The following is a 19768-nucleotide window of genomic DNA, read 5'->3' as shown; positions in this document are numbered from 1 at the left end:
TCCATCAGACTAGAACCGAAGCTAAAGTTAGCGTAGCAATTCATTAGCCGTTTGGAGAATCGCACACTGAGCCGACTTGGTGAAGCTTGGCGGCGAAAACACTAAGGTGCAGCCTGATTTACTTGAGCTCTGTCACAACTCATATGACATGTCACCATGACAACTCAGATCTGACCTAATTTGATAAATAAGTGGCTTTTAACTGCAGTTTTGTATTTGGCAGCAGATAATAGATTTTATCTAAATATATATGAAATCATCTGGGAGGGATGGACACACACTCTGAAACTCACAACTTACAAAATCAGCACAAGATTCAAATGGCAAATGTACAATATAAAGTACAATATATAATGAACTATTAATTGATAGATGATTAGATAAATCATTAGTGTTTTATTCCAGCTCTTTGGGAAAAAAACTTTCCAGTTAGTCTGAACTGTTTATTTGATGTTGCTGGTGTTAGAGTTCTCGGTTTTTAGTGTTGACGTCTGAAGTCGCCTCCGTCTCCTTCATTATCTGCTTCAGTGAGATGAGGAGGCACAGGTGGCACCAACACACCCAGTAGTGATGCACGCAAACACATGCATGAGTCACACACACACACACACTCTCTTGTTTTCCTGCAGTATCCTTGTGCGCTGCAGCGGTTCATGCACACCAACACTCACACTGCGACTTATGACGGCGTCCATGTGTCCTCGCCTCCCCTCGGCTCAACCCCTCCCTCTCTCCCTCCCTCCCTCCCTCCCTCACCACCACCTGGCTTCTCAGTGCAGCTGGAGGAGAGGTGAAAGGTCAAAATATTTATATCGCAGTTCAGCTGCAGATGGGGCTGAGCATGAGGGGAGAGAGGGGTAGGGTGCAACAGGAGGGAATGTGTTTGTGTGTGTGTCGGTGTGAGTGCTGCTGGGACAAACCCAGATGTTTGAGGACTTGTAGTCAATAGCGAATTTCCTCCTTCACTCACCTGTTTACATTTTATTGAGACTTTAAGTTATGGAGAATTGAGGGCGTGGCCTCTTTGAGTGACAAGCGGGTGGTTTGCCATAAACCATCATGCACCGAAGTCTCGGCTACACACATGCCCCTCCTCTTTGCCCATTTTTGGATTAGCTGGGAGTTTGGGGCGGAGTCAGGCACTGCCAAAATGGCAATGGTGAGCAGCTCACTCTCAGCTTCAAAACCTGTGGGTGACATCACGGAGGCTACGCCCATCTTTATTTACAGTCTGTGATAGTACTGCAGGATGACTTTTCTGAGGTTTTGATTGGAGACATTTTGCTTTAAATAGTTGTTGACGTCCATGATGAAAACGTTTCCCATCAGGACTTTTCTGTAGTGTCAGACTAATGTCAGGAGAAATAATTCTATATTTTTATAAAACATAAAATTTATGGGAACATAAACAAAGGTGCTTTATGTAATTTAATAAGGTAATGAACAATGTCATGTAGTAACTTGATCAATAAGCTTAGTGTAGGTACAATGACAATGACTGAGTAATTGACTTGTTCAAACTAAGATACTGTATTGTTACCATATTTATAGCTATTAATTATTTTATTATAGGTGCAGCTATTTCAGATTATACCAAGACCAAGCCTCCCCCTCAAGTTGTCTGTGCAGACGCCTGTGTTACTTCCAGCGCTGCCATTTTGAAAATTGGTACAGAGGTGAATTGATTTTCTGTTTGGAAAAGTGCACACCCTCCACTTTAATCAAATGTGGCTGTGATCAGCATTTTAACCCAGGACAACAAACAAGTTTCTGTTTTTATTTTTCAAGGCTGAAGCAAAGACAGGAAGTCTGTCTTTGTCTCAATACGACGTATTAATGAGGTCTTGAAAGCTTTTTATAGCATTCTAACAAACAACATGTTGTATATGGAAGCTCAGATTTGTGTTCAGATACAAGCACCCCCCCCCCCCCCCCAAGTTCACACTGATCATAAATCATCAAATCAGAGTCACGAACAGGAGGAAAGGTCAGCATTTGGACGCTTTCAGCTGCTTGTGAACGTAACCTTTAAGCTCTGCTGAAGCGCTGTTTCTCAACGACCCTCCCTGTGGATTAATCACATCACGCTGTGATAAGCTCACATCTCCCTCTCCCCTCTCTCCCCCCTCCCTCTCCTCTACTACAGGTAACCTCCGGCTTCAAGTCTAAGTCCATGGCAGCTGCGTTGCCTCCTCCTTTCCTGGACCCGCTCTTCTCCATCTCCCTGATGGAGGACAGCGAGCTGAGGCAGCTGGTGCTCGAGATCCTGCACAACATCATTGATCGCCATGACAACCGCGCCAAGCTACGCGGCATCAGGTGCAGAGCGTACACATCGGCTTTCCTATATACAGTATAACTTATGCTCTTTGGTGTCAGCGGCTCTGACGCCTGTTTGGTTTCTCTCTGTTTCAGAATCATTCCCAACGTCGCAGCACTGAAGATTAAAAGAGAGAAGATTTCCAAACAAGACGTCGCATTCATGAAGAAGGTAGAAAATCTTCTGCTGAGTTCACTGAGCTAACTTGTCACTCGTGTGTAGGCTGTAAAGGTTTCTCCTTCATGGAGGACGGCAGCTGTAGGGACGTCGGAGTTATCTGTTGCTCACTGACCAAGAACTAAACCGAACCATCCACTGATTCCTCCGTCTGTTTTCTGCCACTCATCTGCGTCTGAGCTGAATAAGAAAATGAGCTCACACATGTACATCGTTCTCCTCGTCCGCATCCTTCAGCAACAGTTGCATCTTCAAAACCTGCCACTTCAAAACGAAATCAAACGCAAAAGAAAAGTCACTCTAGAACTTCAACAGAAAATCAAGCGCTTACATTAATAAAAGTGGTCGCTTTATTAAGATGTGGTTGGATGTTTAAACTGTAAAATTTTCATCCAAGGAGGTCGCAGAGTTTATTGACCATGACGGGAAAAGCCCGGCCACCATCAGCACATGACATTTCCAAAAAAATGGGACCCCGGTTTAAGTTGTTCACCTGTGAAATGTGAATCACACCTGAGCCGTGACCTTTACCCACATGCCAAACACCTGAAAGAGCAAAACCACAGGGCTGGAACTCCCCTCACTTCACCACGTTCAGAGCAGCGACTCTCATCTGCTGTCACAGGTCGTTAATGCTGTCTAATTGTATTTATTAGTGGTGAAGAGAAGCCGCTGGCCTTCACTTTTCATTAGGCTCCACGTCAGGCGCATGAATGCAGGAACGAGGCTGTGAGAGCGTTTTTATTTAATTCATAAAGAGCATTTCTGCGACAGGAGGCCTCAGACACAGCAGGTTATTTTTAGGCTGATTCACACTGAATGGGATTTATTGTCTCCGCTGAGCAGCACTGCGGCATTTTCATTAGCATTATACGGCACAACAACATTTTTATTCATATCACGGAGAGCGGAGCTGCCGAGGAGGTTTTAGTCAGTACAGGGTTACAACTAACGATTGTTATAATTATCAATTAAGCTGCTAGTTTGTTTCCTAGATAATCTGTTGATATTTTTGTTGATAGGTGATAAAAAATGTTGTAGTCAGACTCACCTGGGAGGCCAAGTCGATTTCCTTACCGATTACATACACACACAGATAAATTCAATGTGACGAACAATGTAGGTTTTTTGATGGCAATTCTTTACTGTTAACTACGATAGCCCGGACTCATGGAAAGTGCATATAAATTGCTTTTAATGGCTGCGAGAAAACCCCCATGCACTGATGGACGGAGGGACAAGTCCTCATGGTTTTACTGGGAACACGCCTCAAAGTCTGTGAGTCCGTGAGGCTGGACATTGGGATCAGGCCTCGCCAGGTCCCACCCCCTGGACAGATTTTTTTCTTGGTCACGTTCAAAGCCAGCGTTGCTCGGAAGCTTCGATGGGAAGGTCAGAGTTGGTTGTCGTAGGGACAAACCACAAACCCACCGGTGGATGAAGCTGAAGAAGAAACCCTGAAATCAGAGGACGGGTTTCGTTGGTCCATCTCCAACAGTCAGACGACTCAGGAAGGACGCACGGTGACCAAACTCAACCTCAGGCTGTTCACACCCAGACTGGGAATGTAGTTTTCACACCAACCCTCACCAGCTTGATTATAATAATAATCTGATAATAAAATAATCAGGTAAAATGATGAGTTGCTGGATGTAAAACTGCAGCTTTAAAGACTGTATTTGTATCTTCTCTCCTCTGTTTCCTGTGTGACGTCCAGCACGGCCAGCAGCTCTACCGCCACATCTACCTGGGCTGTAAGGAAGAGGATAACGTCCATAAAAACTTTGAGCTGCTCTTCACCACCCTGGCCATTCTGACCATTGAGCTGGCCAACGAGGAGGTGGTCATCGACCTCATCCGGCTCTCTGTCGCTCTGCAGGTAAAACCAATGACTTCTTGATTTCGGGCTGTTTTTATTAGAGAGTTTGAAATTCTGCAGAGCTGTTGTCGCAATGAGAAAACCGATAAATCTTGTTTAATCTGTCAAATCTGGAAACACAAGTTCACCGAACAATCGCACCATAGAGTCTGTTCAGCAGCTCTTCTGGAGCTTTCAAACATATCACATAATCTTCCTCAGAAGATGTAGTTGGTCAGTTTTGTCAACTGTAGGTGATCACATTTCTATTCCTTTAAGAGCTCTAATCAGGGTTACACACTGGCAATCTTTTTTTTTTGCTGCCAGGATCATTTTTTATGTTTGTTTTTTTTTTTTTACATCTATGAAAAGAACCGCTGAGAAGCAGGTGACAAAAAATTCAAAAGGGTCAAAAAGGTTTTCTTTCTTTCTTTCTTCCTTCCTTCCTTTCCTCCCAGAAAAAAAACTAAAAACTTTCCTTTCAGGGCTTCTGTACTACAGGGCATTTGTGAATCAAAGATTATTTCCCACAGCTAAATACCAAAAAAAAAAAAACAGATTAGAAGATGAACTGCAGTGTATGCAACAAAAACTAGTTGCATACAATCCTGTCATTTATTGTAAAGATCTGCCCAAAAACCCAATAGAATATGTGTTATATAAATGTAAAAGAAAATGTGATTTCATTCCACAGAGAAATGCACACAGCCTGTATTCAGAAACTGAGCCTTAAAACCAGCCGTCAGGACTTCTGGAACTTTGTGATGTCACAACAAAACAGTCACTGCTCTCAGCCATGCCCCAAGCCCCACCCACCTAGACTCACCATCCTGCCTTGCAGGATTTGGTGTCAGGCTCAGAGCCTCCTCTCTTGTGATTGGCTCACCGACCTGTGAAGCCTGAGAGAGGAGATGAAAAACTACATTGAGATGTTTTTTGGTTCTTATATATCTATCTATATATAATATATCTTCTTATGGATCAAAACTTGAAGTGGAAAATATGGAGTTTTAACCTTAAAATAAAAGAAGTGCAGCAGTGTAGCTCATTAGAAGTAAAAGTCAAACTGAAGTAAATCTAAACCAGTAACGAGCAGTAGAACGAAAAGTTGACGAAAGAAAATAATGCACAGAAAAATAAATAGAAACAATGAAGGAAAGAAGGGAAAGATGGGGGTATGACATCAAAGAAAGAATAGATGGAAAAAAAGGCTGAATAAAGGAAAGATAAAATGTAAAAGTTGAATGTTTCCACTTGACTCCAGCTCTTTAGCTCATTTTGCAACTCGTGACCAGTGACTCCGGCTGTCAGATAATGCAGTGGAGGAACAAGTTCAATTACCCTTCAAGCTCAACTTCAAGCACCCTTGATGTGATGATGATGTATTCACAGTGTCAGGTGTCATATTTGTGTAGCTATGCTGTTGTTGTCGTTGTCGTCATCTCCGTCTCAAGTCCTTAATGTTGTTAGACTGGAGGCACTCAGGTCCAGAGAAACCTCCGACACACACACCAGCTGCTCGTTTGTGTATCACGCTGAGATCTTATCATCCAAATGTCACAATGTTGGAGAAGAGAAGCAAACATACACACACACACACACACACACACACACACACACAGACCTTTGTAGTAGTGTGTTTACCTGCACTGGGAACATCTTCAACCCTCTGGAGTCTCACAGATTAAGATATAGGGCCCAGAGAGCAACAGATGTTCTCAGACAGGTTCATATATGATTTCTCAAGAAGATCAAACATTTACACACACACACACACCTCTGTACACACACACACACACACACACACACACACCTCAGCACCTCATATTTTCACTGGTATCATAATCCACGCACAGGGTTTACAGAGTGCAGGAAGATTTCCTCTGGATTCTCAGAGGTCGCAGGGAGGAGTATCTGCCGTTTGATTGTGTTTTCACACTGTCAGTACAAAAGGTCGTTGTCACGGTAACAACCTCGAGGTGACACAAGCAAGCACAGAGGGCTGGATATGATGCACTGCATGTCTGCGATGTGTTTCTGTGGTGATTTGTTAATTATAATATAATATATATTTTTCTGACCAGAAAAAAAAGGTTGTATATAGAGATAAAGCAAATTAGAAAATTTATCCTGGCCAGATAGAAATGATCCTGCTGTTCAGGGCTTCTGTAAATCTATGAAATGTGAAAAGTGGTGAAAAATTGCGAAAGCTCAATTGTTAAAGAGGAGCTCTTTAAACGCACAGTCAGCAGTCCAACCTCCAAGGAAAAGCCGCAAATCCTCATGTTGGAGATAAAATGTACTTGTTGACTCTTGACTCTCTGCTCCCCATCATGAAGTTTCCTCCCAGTTTACTGTTGATGCACTGTGTCAAATTTCATAGACGGGTTTTAAAAATGTTAAAATAATTCCTAAGAATATAGTCAAACTAGTAAATCTTTTTTTTTCTTTGAATGCATCACATAATCCCTTTGTTATTTTGGTAAAGGTCATTCTTCTGGAATATTGGTTTAGTGGCTCTTTAGTTTGAATCTCTCTCCACTTTGATCTGTGTCATAAAGAACAAGTGAAAATGTCTGAATTTAACTGATGTTACTAAAGAGGTGTTGTGATTATAGTTTCTCAGTGACCAACAAGAAATGTAACAACACTGAGAAGATTTTAAAGTCACAAACTCATCAAATGACCAAGTGATGCCTCTTGGTGTCATTTGGTATCACACCATTGGTTTGAATAAAAATCTCCACATATTGATGGTGTAACTAGTAAATGTCTTCTTGTTAATGTGTTGGCTAAACTGTCCCTGGTTTGTGCAGGACATGGTTCTGGCCAATGAGGAGAACATGCCGATGATTATTCGCTGTGGCGTCAATGCGCTGGTGGCGGCGTACCTCAACTTCCTGAGCCAGATGATCGCCAATCCCCCGTTCTGTCAGCACGTCAGCAAGGTGGGTCATTGGCTCGTTCTAATGTCACTGTCTGGTTACCTGGCTTTACATCACTGATCTGTGAGGTTGTCTTGATGGATGTTGCGTCATTGTTGTACGATCTCAAAATCTCAAACACTTTGAACCGTGCTCTTGCTTTGTAGACTTGAAGTTTGTTAACGTGCAGATGATGCACCGCTGTTTTCAGTTGGTGTGTTGTTGTAGTTATTATATAAAATGGTTCCAACTGAAAACCACGTACTGTTTCCAGGTTATCGAGCTGAGGAACATGGACGCTCCATACCTCCTCCCAGAGCACATCTTCAGAGACAAGTGTCCGTAAGTGTCAATACTAGTTAGTCCATTTTCCTGTAATCTGATCGGTTGAGTTCAGGCTCCTCAGAGCTTAACAAGTATTTTCATGTCAAGGGTAGAAAATCATTACCACAGAACAAATCCTCTCTAATGACCCCACAAACTCTAAAATCACCAGAATCTTAGAGCTGACTCGAATTTCAATACTTCCTTTGTTTCAAACAGAAAGGTCTCAGTATAATGAGCCATGTCAAGTACAGAAAATTGACAGTAAATCTAATGTCTGCTCATATTCTCCATCATGTTTACTAATTCTTTAATTACATAGTTCCTCGTTAGAATCAGAAACGTTGCTAATATTAGACTCTATTTTATTAAGCTGCACGCCAGCGACAGCCAGAGCCGGATGCATTATGTTCTCAAGTTCTCACAAACATTCACTTGGACTCAAAATGAACTGATTAGATGTTTGTGGTCAAAGGTCAAAGTTCAAGTTCACTGTGACCTCACAAAACAAACATATTTTTGGCCATAACTCACAAATATGCTAATTATGTCACAATTTAACACAAGTCTAACTGACATCATAATGTTCTTCAAACACTCTTCTAGCCTCTTATCTAACGCTGTAACTCAGGAAGGAGAGATATTGACCATGTTTCCTGCGACTTGGCTGAGGGATATAACTGTGAGGTGGTAATTCTGGTTTCTGGTTTTTCTCTTCAGACAGAATTAAACTTTTGAGAACTTTGGTGTCTTTTGTTCAATGGAAAAAAAAAAAGTTTTGTAGAAAAATATTCTTGTCATCATCAAAGTAGTTTATCATACCTGAGACTCATAAGGTGTCAGCATTAGCGCTGAACAGCTCCGGTTTGTTAGAGCGATCATGCCAGCCCAACATGAACAGTCGTCCTGAGATACACAATCATCACAATCTATTTTAAGTTTTTTTCTTCTTAAACTTCCCTCAGACTCTCTGAACCCTCAGTGTTGTATAATAGATGAGGCTTCTCTCTCCTCTCATATAGAAATGTCAGCTTGTTATCTGTCTTTTAACAACTGTGGAAAAAAAAGTTGTTCCTCAAACAGCTCGCGGAGAGCCTGAGTCTCGCTTGTTAGACCTCCTTATTCCAAATGTTCTCCAGTTGAGATCTGAGTCATTCTTCCTCCACCATTGTAGTTCTCATGTCTGTGAAAACAAAAATATCTCTGATGTAGAGGTGAGTGTTCTGCATGCCCGAGGGCAGATTTAAACTCTAGTGAAGACGTGATGGCTCGAAGCCAAAGGAGAGATAAAAATGTTGAGGCTGTTTGGAACGTTCTGCTAATCCCTTAAATCTCTTTATTATTTATCAAGATCATTTCCACTGTGTCCTGTTTAAAATTCATTCACTTACTAACATCAGCACTTAGCTGTGTGTTACAGCCGAACTGTGTCAGTAAACTGGTTTACTATGTACCACGATGATCTGAGGAGAGCCGTATCTGTACCTGTATCACTGACTGTCATGATTTTCAGAGGGTACCATGAACACAAGCTGGTTTACCTGCGCTGAGTTGTAGTGTTCAGTGACAGAGAGTGTGACTGACAAAGAGGAAACTTCCTGCATCAAGACCAAAGACTCATCCTTCTCCTTCCTCCTCCTCAGACTCCCTGAATCTCTGGACAAGGAGGACAGACTGCTATACTTCCAGACCTCCGACATGGCCGAGTGTCTGGCAGGACCGGGATACAACGCAGACAGACTCTCCATCCCCTACATCCCCCAAGTCACAGGTACGAGTGGCCAGGTGGCACCACACTGACAGCACAGCTTTACAGGCTCTTCTCTGGAGCCTTGAATTAAATTAAAATATTTTCATTGATATATAGTAGAGAGAAGTAGAGGCGATTCAGGTCCCTGTAACCGAACTGTTGGTGTCGCTATCGCATGATATTTATTTCAATCACTAGGCGACTGTGAGTTTTAACACAGATGCACTTTTTCATGTGCAGTTTTCCTGAAATATTTAATCAGATCGTGTTTATTTCTAATAATGTAAAGACAGTTGAAACAAGTAGCACTTGTTTTTCCTCACTGGCAGATTCTTTCTCTTGTTTAACCTTCTTTTGCCTGACTCATCTTTTCAAGCTCATGTTGTGCAGACAGTTACCGCTCAAACATTGTTATAAATTAAAGTGGAAATTCCACCTTTTTCCTGAAACATGTCAGGCTGAATTCTGGGGAAAAGTATCTCTTGATGAACAAGGGACGAGGCTGTCCCCTTTTTAAAGTTCCTTCAAATGCAGCGGAGAAATGCGTCTTTCGTCTCCTGCAGACTACTACGCCTTCGTAGACCGCGTCCTTTGACAGAGGCAACCCTGAAATGAGACCTAGCTTTTGTGCAGCCATAAGCAACACGGTGAATATTTCAGTAACTATAAACATTATATATCTTAAATAAAGGTTTTGAGACATGAGATGCATTTTTCTAAATTTAACAAAACTTTAATACTTCAGAGTGACATTGAGCTGTTAGGAGGTTAAAAAGTCAGATTAAAGGATTTAACTTGGGGATTGTTGTGCTTTTGTAAACTGTGACATTTTTATTTCCCCTCGTTTTAAACTCTCGCTGCCCCCCCAGAACTGTTGGCACTCTGAGTGAAGATTTATCCAAAAGGGCTTTGAAGGATTATCAGCTTAAGGAGTTGTTCAGTGAACAGAAAATAAACTTAATAAAAAAAAAAAAAACCTATTGTCTGATCAGCTTTATTACACTGAAGGCTGTCGGAGTCAATGTCGATATTTCACATCAGAACAACATGGACCTCAGTATGGTTTCATGGACAAAAGTAGTCGCCTCTCTAGGAACAGTTAATCCTCAAGATTCGGTTTCTTTCATTTTTGAAAATCGAGCTTTGGAAATCCATAAACACCCAAAAGCGAGAAGAGATGGTTTCATTCTCTTCAAATAAAGTGAATTAACCAAATCAAAGAGAGTGAGAGAACAGTCTGTTAACTGACTCGTCTTTGTGTGCATCTGTTTTCTCCCCTCTGTCATGCTCTCATCCAACACAGTGCTTTACACAGTAGGAAAAATCCTCCACAGGTGCAAGCAGACGTCCAGAGGTAACCAGCCAGAGTAGAGCTTTAGACCGGTCTCCTGTCATGGCGGCTGGGTTTAGACTGCAGACAGACAATGTTCAACGTTTTAATAAAGGCATTGGCAAGTGTTTTTTAATCTTTTTGCTATGTGCACCTTGGAGGAGCTGCAAGATGACGACTTTCCTCTTGACGACTTATGACAAACCTCCCTGAAACATGCGGCTTGTCATGATTTTTCTGTCATCATTTTGGAGCTCCATACTGTGCCATACTTACTGTATATTAATATAAAAACCTTTTCGGCTTTATAATTCGTTTGTGCCATGAAATTCTTGAGACCAGTAAAGAGTCTTTAGTCAGGAGATAAGTTTGAGAGACCATGACATGGACTGTAGCAGCTCCAGCTGTGCAGCGAAAAAGCTGAGATCTGGAACCTTAAGATGCTTTTTTTTTGTACCAGTTAGCTTAAGAGGGAGTAGAACCCACAACCCTGGCAGCTTAGACGCTTTGCCACTGAGTGACCCAGCAGCCACCAACAATACAACACCTGTCCAGAGAACCACCCAAGAGCCGTAGCTGACCCACCAGATGTAGATAAATTGTTGTAGCTTGTTAGTATGTCTTGTTGTTTTATCTGTTTTCTTAGCTGTAGACTTCATGTATTAAATCAGTTGGTTTAATCATTATTGCCACTGTTTTGCTTGCATTGCATTTGGACATGTTATGGTGAGTACATGAACTACAAGTAGATGACCTGTGTAGATTATGAATCTTGTAGTAGTTTGTGTTTATTGTTGTGCATAATGTTAATGTAGAAAGTTAATTTTTACACATTTGCTGGAACCAGCTGCCATGACTTGTTGTGTAGTTAGCGACTATGCTAGTTAGCCTGCTATTCCTTTAATGATTTTTCAGAATTTTTAGAACATAAGAATAACTAAATAAATAAATGTTTGCCAGAGAAGCAAATAATTGTCCACATGCTGCATCTTAAGTGACCACAGGCACCGTGACAATAACTAACCTTCTCACTGGCTTCTACATCTTTAGCCAGCACATCATCAACACCTGTCAGACGCTGGTATTCTTTGCAGACACGAGCGCATTTGCTTCTTGTGGCCATGTTGGAGGATTTTAGCTGTTTGTGTTTCTCGGTGTTTAACTTTCTATTATAATGACCGTTAAGTCAAAAAGACATTTTAGTTTCTGTTTGTGCTGTTTTTACTGAGAGTTAGTCAGCAAATTAACCAACTCTTCCAAGAGCTTTTGATTCTCATCTTGTGCTCCCACTTAAAGGTCTCATACAGTCTAAAGGTAGATATCATTGTGTTGTTTGATTATAGATCAGGTCTAGGTTCTATATTAATACTGTGAAAGTATCAAAGCCTCAGTCCACAGAGAAATGCACACAGCCTGTATTCAGAAACTGAGCCTTAAAACCAGCCGTCAGGACTTCTGGAACTTTGTGATGTCACAACAAAGCAGTCACAACCGTCAGCCACACCCCAAGCCCTTGTTCTTAAGGTTCTGATTCCTCTCTACGGGTTTCTTGTTACATCGGTGATCTTAAAATGAACAAGATAATTCTGGTGGAATTTTGTATTATAGATAAGAGTGTGAGCCAAATGTCAAAAGACTCTCTCTCTCTCTCTCTCTCTCTCTCTCTCTCTAACCTTTTGTCTATTCAGATCAGTTTCCTCATTAGAGCCTTTAGTTCAGGCTGCTGAGTCGTACCTGTTCAAAGTGCAAAACAAAGGTCACTGTGACTCACACGAACAACAGTTAGAAAGTGCTGCTGTTTCCTGTTTCTCCCTCCTGTCTGACCTTGACTCTGTGTCGGTCCTCGGGTTGAGACAGTAGCTGCTCTGCTCTGGGTTTGAATTTTTTTACCAGTGCAGCGTGGTTGAATACAGAAGCGCTGGAGGCGCTGGTGTTGAAAGACGAGCCCTCCTGGGAGGAACGAGGCACCTGAGTAGTTTATCGCTCTGCAGGATCAGATCATTTTATTAAATAAGAACATTAAAAAAAAAAAGGTGCAAAGTCTGCCTGTGTGGAAAATGGAGTTTGGTGTTATCAAGTGGCCTCAAAGGACAAGACAACAAGTGCTCATACTTCGGTCAGTGGCTTCCAGCAACACTCCAGGTCTCTTCTCGTTAAGGCTGGAGAAAGATTCTCTGGAAAGTTTAAAGAAACAAACACTGACTGTTGGTGGGACATGAGTGTTAACAGCAGTCTGTGTTAGCCCTGTGCCCTGACCATCTTTTAACACCACGCTACAATACTTCCTCCTTTACGTGTACGGCCACTAGAGTTCGCTTGTCAGGAAAACTTCAACAGGAGCGTTTTTATTTCATCTGATGTTTGATGCGGCTGTTTTTCTGTCGCAGACATTTTTGAACAAAAAAGTTTTATTGCCAGTTTTAGGTCTCGTGAACTTTGCAAAATCTTGTCATGTGTTTTCTTGGTGCACTGTTAGACTGTCTGAGCTATTTGAAACGTAGGTTTCACTGACACTGTGTGTTTAGGTGGATTTACAGGAGACTGTGAGCTCCTCTGGTCCAGTTCCTATTGGTGCACCGAGCCTTTGAGTTAACAGTACATTAATTACAAGCTGTAATGATAGCTGGTATATGTTCACCCAGAATCAGAGGTGTCTTCATTTGTTATTGTTCATACAACTATTTAGGGCTGGATATCGAACAAAAAATAGTGATAACATAACAAGATAATGAAACATAAGATAACGAAACAAGATATAACCTAAGATAACATAAAATAACAACATAACATGATGGCATACACTACCTCAGAGAACAACTGACAGCTTTTTGTTATTGCTATTATTATTAATTTAGATATATGACATATATGTTTAGATTTATTGAGAAGGAGAGAGAAATGGAGCGTGAAAAAGAAAAAAATGATAGAAAATAAACAGATGAATAAGGAATTGGGACCAGTATTAGGGAGGCCCAGTCCACTTCGACTGATGTTTCCCTGTTTCAATCCTAATCAATACTATACAATAATGTACAGTACGTCAGGGGTCTCCAACCTCTTTTCCTCTGAGAGCTCCTCATGTCTTATTTTACTGGACACATTTATTCACATATCGTGTCAAAACACTCAAACTGATCCCCAAACCAAATCAGATCAATAAGGTCATTTGACAAGTCATCAAATATCAACATCCAAAAACATGTGAAACTCACATCAGACAAAAGCCTGAGTCATGATTCAGTCAGAGCTGATATAGAAACCTCCATAAATTGAACTTAGTAGAATAGTAGAAAGCAGATCATTCAGTTCACTTCATTTTCCGAGATGTAAACAAACATGTTCTAAAATAAAGGCTCAAGTTGCGCAACTCACTGTATCCATGGCAACATATTTCCTGTTTATTGGAAAAGTTTAGTTTCTATCTGTTCAGAAGAGTTGCTATCACTGCACGAATAATGATTAGGTGTTTGGTGTTGGGGGGTATTTGATTTAGTTGTGTTTGGATTAGATTTACATGGTCTGTGGTTCGTACATTGTACATTCTCTGAACCTTTGGGAGAGCTACTCGGGAAATGGGGGTGAGCCACGTGTTGGACACCCCTGCAGTACAGAGTATACAGTGTATCAGGATATGAAGTTGATGAATCATCTGTCGTCCTGCAGATGAAGACCGTCTGACCAGGAGGAAGAGCTTCGTGGACACAGTCTCCATCGGGATGGATATCGTGTCCAACAGCCTTCCAGACAAGGTGGGTCTAATGTCTGTGACCTGCACTCAAGGCTTTAAAAGGCCAATATAGAAATATAAGATACATTATACAGTATATACAGCTATGTTATCCTCTCATCTGTTGACAGCTCAGCCTTTCTCCTCAGTTGCACTTGATCAGCTACCGTGGTGTTTTCAGGATGGTCTCTGTTTGATCCCTGTGTGTTTTTATCTTCCTGCAGTCTCAGCTGGCTGAGGAGATCACATTCGAGACCCTGAAGAAGGCTATAGGTGAGATCAAAGAAAAGTTTCTGAGACGGCACAACTTTTATTTCAAGCCTCTGCTCGCCTTCCTGTGGACTCGTCTCCCTGAATATAAATGAATTTTGGACTACCTGACGTATAATTGACCTGTGTCTGTTTTCAGACACCACCGGTCTGGAGGAGCAGGAGCGGGAGAAGAGGCGTCAGGTGATGGAGAAGTTCCAGAAAGCTCCGTTTGAGGAGATCGCCGCTCACTGCGAGTCCAAGGTAAAAAGAAAACTCCAATTAAGTGTTAATGAGATAATTGTATAGGAATAAAACCTCAGTATGAAACATATTTTTACTTTGAATGGTGTATTTCCTCAGGCGAACATGTTGCACGACCGGCTGGCACAAATCTTCGAACTTACAATTCGGTGAGTTTGTCATCTTTCTGATAACAATTACAATTCAATTTGTTAATTTGTTAGTTTGTACATTTTCTTGTTCAGTTGAACATGGAGCTAGTCATAGACGTTCTCTTCCTGTGTCTATGATAAATACTGAAAACGTTACTCATCTTTGTCAAATGTGATTTAGAGGTAGATTTAGAGTAACTGGGTTATTTTCCTACTTCTTAAACTAATGACCAAATTCCCAGCAGCCTCAGTTATGAGATTTATGCCAACATTAAAATCTTTTCAAGATAAATATTAAAAACTTACAGTGCTAAAATGTTAGCATGAATATATTAAAGGTCCCATATCTTCCTCTTCTTCTGTGTTTTATTTGAAGTGTTGATCCATAAGAAGATATATTTGTGGTTTTAAGAACCAAAAACCATCTGAATGTAGTTTTACATCTCCTCTCTCAGGCTTCTCTCTGGAGCTCTAGTAACAACAGGTCAGTGAACCAATCAGAAGAGAGGATGCTCAGAGCCTCTCTTCTGATTGGCTGACTGTTTTCTGAGTGATCCAATAAAAATATAGCAGATTTCATGTAAACACTCAGAGATACCAAATCCTGCAAGGTTGGATGGTGGGTCCAGGTGGGCGGGGCTTGGGATATGGCTGAGAGTGGTGACTGTTTTGTTGTGACATCACAAAGTTCCAGAAGTCCTGACGGCTGGTTTTAAGGCTCAGTTTCTGAATACAGGCTGTGAGCATTTCTCTGTGGACTGAGGCTTTGATAGTTTCACAGTATTAATATAGAACCTAGACCTGATCTATAATCAAACAACACATGGACATCTAACTTTAGACTATATGGACCTTTAATATGCTGGTTGTGAGAAAGTTACACGTTAACACAATGTCTAACACTTGTTTCCATTGTTGGAAGTTTGCCAGGAACTCACAACAATACAAACCTGTGTCGTTACCATCTCTCTTTTCTAACCTGCTAAACCTGCTACATGTGAACATGCTGTGGTTGTTAAAGGCTAATTTTGCCATTATTATACCAGTGATTCCCCTGAAAACTCAACCTACAATGAATGCTCTCTACTAAGACTAAGACTTACTGAAATAACCATCATAATGGCAGGATAAACTCTTCTGACTCAGGTAACAAAGTCAACATAAACAATCCCACTAGTGGTGAGGATCTAATAGAAAAGTCTTCAACCATTAGTTTAATTTTCTGGTCTCACATTAACAGTCTCCCCCTTCTAGTTTTTCCATCTAATTGGCAATTTAGAAACTTCAACTTAACCTCTTGCCCCTCTCTCACCACTACCCACATCCCACCCATCACCCCCCTCACCAGGCCTCCACCCAGCCCGTCCGGAGTGGTTTCCATCTCAGCGGGACACACCCAGCACCAGTCGGTACCTGTCTACGAGATGAAGTTTCCAGACCTGTGTGTCTACTGAACATAAACATCGCCCACACACACACACACACACACACACACACACACACACAAGACAGCTGAAACGCAAAATGCAATTTAAAAATGCTGAAAAAGAACAAAACAATCACAATCTGTTGTCCAGGTTCCTATTCAGACCAGCACAAGAGCACAAAATGCAGAAAAACAATTTGATATCAAATCTAAACTTTCCTCCTCTTTATTAAACACTCTGATCTTTAACTGAGCTTAAAGCGGCTCTACATGAACTTTGTTTCCTGACTCACATCCCTGACGCTAAACACAACTTAACTTACAAAGTACAGGAACAGCAACAGCAAAAACAAAAACAGCTTCACCTGTGAGATTTCAGTGATTTGATGCTGATCTGATGTTGCTGATCCAGTCAGTTGTCAACACCTTGTACATACGCTCTTTAGTCTAAGATTAACCTCTTGAAGAACCAGCTAAAACCAGTTCCAGGTTTTAAATGTGAAGCTGGTTTTAGCGGCTTCTGCCTCCTAACAAGTATCTGTTCTCATGTTGATCCGTAGGCGTCAGTGTCACTAATGAGTATTAGTAATATATTAGCATCAGCTGTAAAAAAACTGAGTAACTGGTAGAAGGCAGATTAGTGTTAGGCTCACTGCTGCATGGCTGTTCCGACCTGTTCAGTCTAGTCAGTCCTCTCTCTTCAGTCTTTGCTGTTTAAAGTTGAATAAGCATCAGAAACGACTTCAGCGACCAGCTAAAGGTGTCTGTTCGGCACAGAGACTCAGTAGACGAGCCGAAGAGAGTTGCATTTCAACGCAGTTCAGTAGAAGTGGCTCATGGTTGGTGATTTCTCCTGATAACTGAAGCTCTTCAGACGCTTCAAATGTTTGAGTCTGATTTCTTCTCCCTGAAGTAGCTCATGTATAAAAACGTGTAATTGTAACTGTGACACGCGATGACCGAACAAACAGGGAAATAGTGACGTCGCTCCGGGAAACGGGCGGAGGTGTTGGCAGATCACGTTTCGAGCAGCCGCGTCGAACAAATGTCAGAAGGTCTTCCTGAAAAACTGAGCCGGGCGACAACAAACAGGCTGATAGAGATTCATATTTAAGAAACAGGAGTTCAATTACCAGCATGAATTGACCTGGTTTTGACTTTAAATAGAAAAATTTGACTGATCGTTGCTCTATTTATTTTCCATTTAGCGTCTTTAGAACAAACGTAGAGACTGAGCACAAAACCTGAACTGCAAAATACTGAAAGGTATGAAATCTTTTGGGATGTGAGCTACATTTGAGGGACAGTACAACTCTTTACACGCACATGTTACAGTCATTACCTTGGCTCAACATGTTACAGCACTTGTTTTTGACCCTGCGCTCAAGTTTCTGCGCTACTTCCCCTTTAAGAATTGTTCATTCTGTCCAGCTGCATCCATTTCATCCACACCAACTGACATTTTTCTATCATTAATGTACATGGATGTAGCTTGGTAGCTAGCTCTGTAGGAAGATGACTGATGACTTAATCCCTCTTACTAAGATCTAACTGGTTGATTAATTCTACAAATGGCAGAAATAACCAGACCTGTTTTGAACTGCTGAACAAACCTAAGAAGTAGGCGACAAGACGTTCCTCAGTTCTGGTGCGCCCCTTAGTAGACGTTCTTTTTAATCGTCCAATTACACACGAACATAGGTAGGTATGTGAGTAACGCTGCTGCACCGCCGCCACAATCGTCAGTGTATCTGTGGTAAAAATCTAGTGAATAAGTTCTCTTAGTTTGTCAGACATGAAGCTGATTTCTACCTGTGATATAGATTTCGTCCAACACAATGACCTCACTGTGAACGTCTTGGACTCGACCAGCGGCTCGAACTTCTCCCTGCTCTGTTCGCAGCTTCCTAAAAAACCAAAACATGTCCCGTTGCCAAAGATTCAAAGACTCAAAATGTCTCAATCGAAGTGTTTTTCTGAGCCAGTGTCTGTGAGGAGCCATATGGAAAGTTTCATTCAGCAGCTGACACCTCATCATAGTTAACCTCCCCAGTGAATGTGTTGATATTAATCGAGCTGTTGATTATTAATTCATGTCTGATACAAATCAGTGACATTTTTCTTTTGGAGGATTTCATCAAAAGTTACCACAAGGCCACGGTTTGTTTCCTGAAGTACAGGAGGCGTTTTCTGGAATGAGATCCTTCGTATGAGGCGAAGCTGCAGCTGCGATCAGTAATGACAGATGGTTATCAGCATTTTCTCTGATCTGAGCTCAGCGCAGGAAGAGAAATCCCTCCAGCTGGAGGCGGATACCTGCTGCCTTCATTTGGTCTGAGCAGCTGTTTAGAGCACATCTCAACCTTCGCTTTTCCGAGGTTTAAGGTCGGTCATCAAACTCAAATCAGATGACACGTTTGTGGCTTGTTTGGATCCAGATCTGTTCCTGTTGCACCTTTTTCTCTGCTGAGAGTTGAACAGAATGAGGTGGCGAAAGATGGAGAAATAAGATGGAGAAGTGAATGAAGGAGAGGAGGAAGGAATGGTTGAGGATGTTTTCTACGTGGTCGTGTACGTTTCGGATGGTTTTGTATGTTTAACGTCGTTGAGTGCAGATTGTGTTCCTGGACAAAAAGAGGTCGACTAAAAGAACTTTGTGCAAAATCACCAACATGAGCCTGAGAACTCAGAACAATCGTCCGCTCAGTTTTGACTCTGTGTCTGTCTCTCTTCAGGATCAGTAAAAATGGAGGTCATCTGGCTCACTCTGTAGTGTGGGTGACTCTCAAAGGACTGAACCAACATGCAAGCCAGAGGTCATGTGATCAGTGGTGGGGGGGGGGGCAGTGCTACCATTGGTGCTACCATTGGTGCTAGCAAGCGTCTTCACTGTATCTGATTACCTCCATAAGTACAGAGAGCGACAGAGCTGATTGAGTTCAGCTTCCAGATGCATATTTCCCCCTTTTTAAAAGTTGAGTTTCTCGACCTTGGAAACAGCAGTCGGTCCATTTAAAGACGAATTTGTCTGTCGTACATGTTGGTAGCCGTCCTTTGAGAGCATCCCACATAACCTCCTTCGACTTCAGATGCTTCATAGGAAGCTCGGCCCTACTTACCTTTGCATATTGAGACCCAATGACATCCAATGTTGTCACACAGATAACAGATCCTGATACACTGCAGGTTAATACGAGGTGCAAATGGAGTCTTTGTGTTCTTCTGGTCTAAATGTGATTTTCTAGTCTGCGAGTGGCTGGTGATGCCTGTAATAAACCAGCCAATGTG

The 19768-nt window shown here is 41.7% G+C and overlaps 1 protein-coding gene across 1 annotated transcript in view; it reads left to right on the top strand.

Annotated features, from left to right (window-relative positions):
* The window catches only part of efr3a (EFR3 homolog A), a 119600-nt gene extending 103047 nt beyond the window's left edge, over positions 1-16553 (top strand). The window contains exons 14-24 of the mRNA XM_022761770.1: positions 2147-2319; positions 2416-2491; positions 4215-4376; positions 7172-7303; positions 7554-7621; positions 9247-9374; positions 14347-14432; positions 14635-14683; positions 14820-14923; positions 15023-15072; positions 16403-16553. Coding sequence (XP_022617491.1) covers positions 2147-2319; positions 2416-2491; positions 4215-4376; positions 7172-7303; positions 7554-7621; positions 9247-9374; positions 14347-14432; positions 14635-14683; positions 14820-14923; positions 15023-15072; positions 16403-16508 — 1134 coding nt within the window. The 3' untranslated portion in view covers positions 16509-16553. The remainder of the gene's footprint in view (positions 1-2146; positions 2320-2415; positions 2492-4214; positions 4377-7171; positions 7304-7553; positions 7622-9246; positions 9375-14346; positions 14433-14634; positions 14684-14819; positions 14924-15022; positions 15073-16402) is intronic.
* The last annotated feature ends 3215 nt before the right edge of the window (positions 16554-19768 follow it).

The sequence above is a fragment of the Seriola dumerili genome, unplaced genomic scaffold (genome assembly GCF_002260705.1).
Source record: "Seriola dumerili isolate Sdu_G_001 unplaced genomic scaffold, Sdu_1.0 BDQW01000432.1, whole genome shotgun sequence".
NCBI classification, from domain to species: domain Eukaryota; kingdom Metazoa; phylum Chordata; class Actinopteri; order Carangiformes; family Carangidae; genus Seriola; species Seriola dumerili.
The sequence above is the reverse complement of the archived record's forward strand: the minus strand, read 5'-3'. Positions and strand labels throughout refer to the sequence as shown.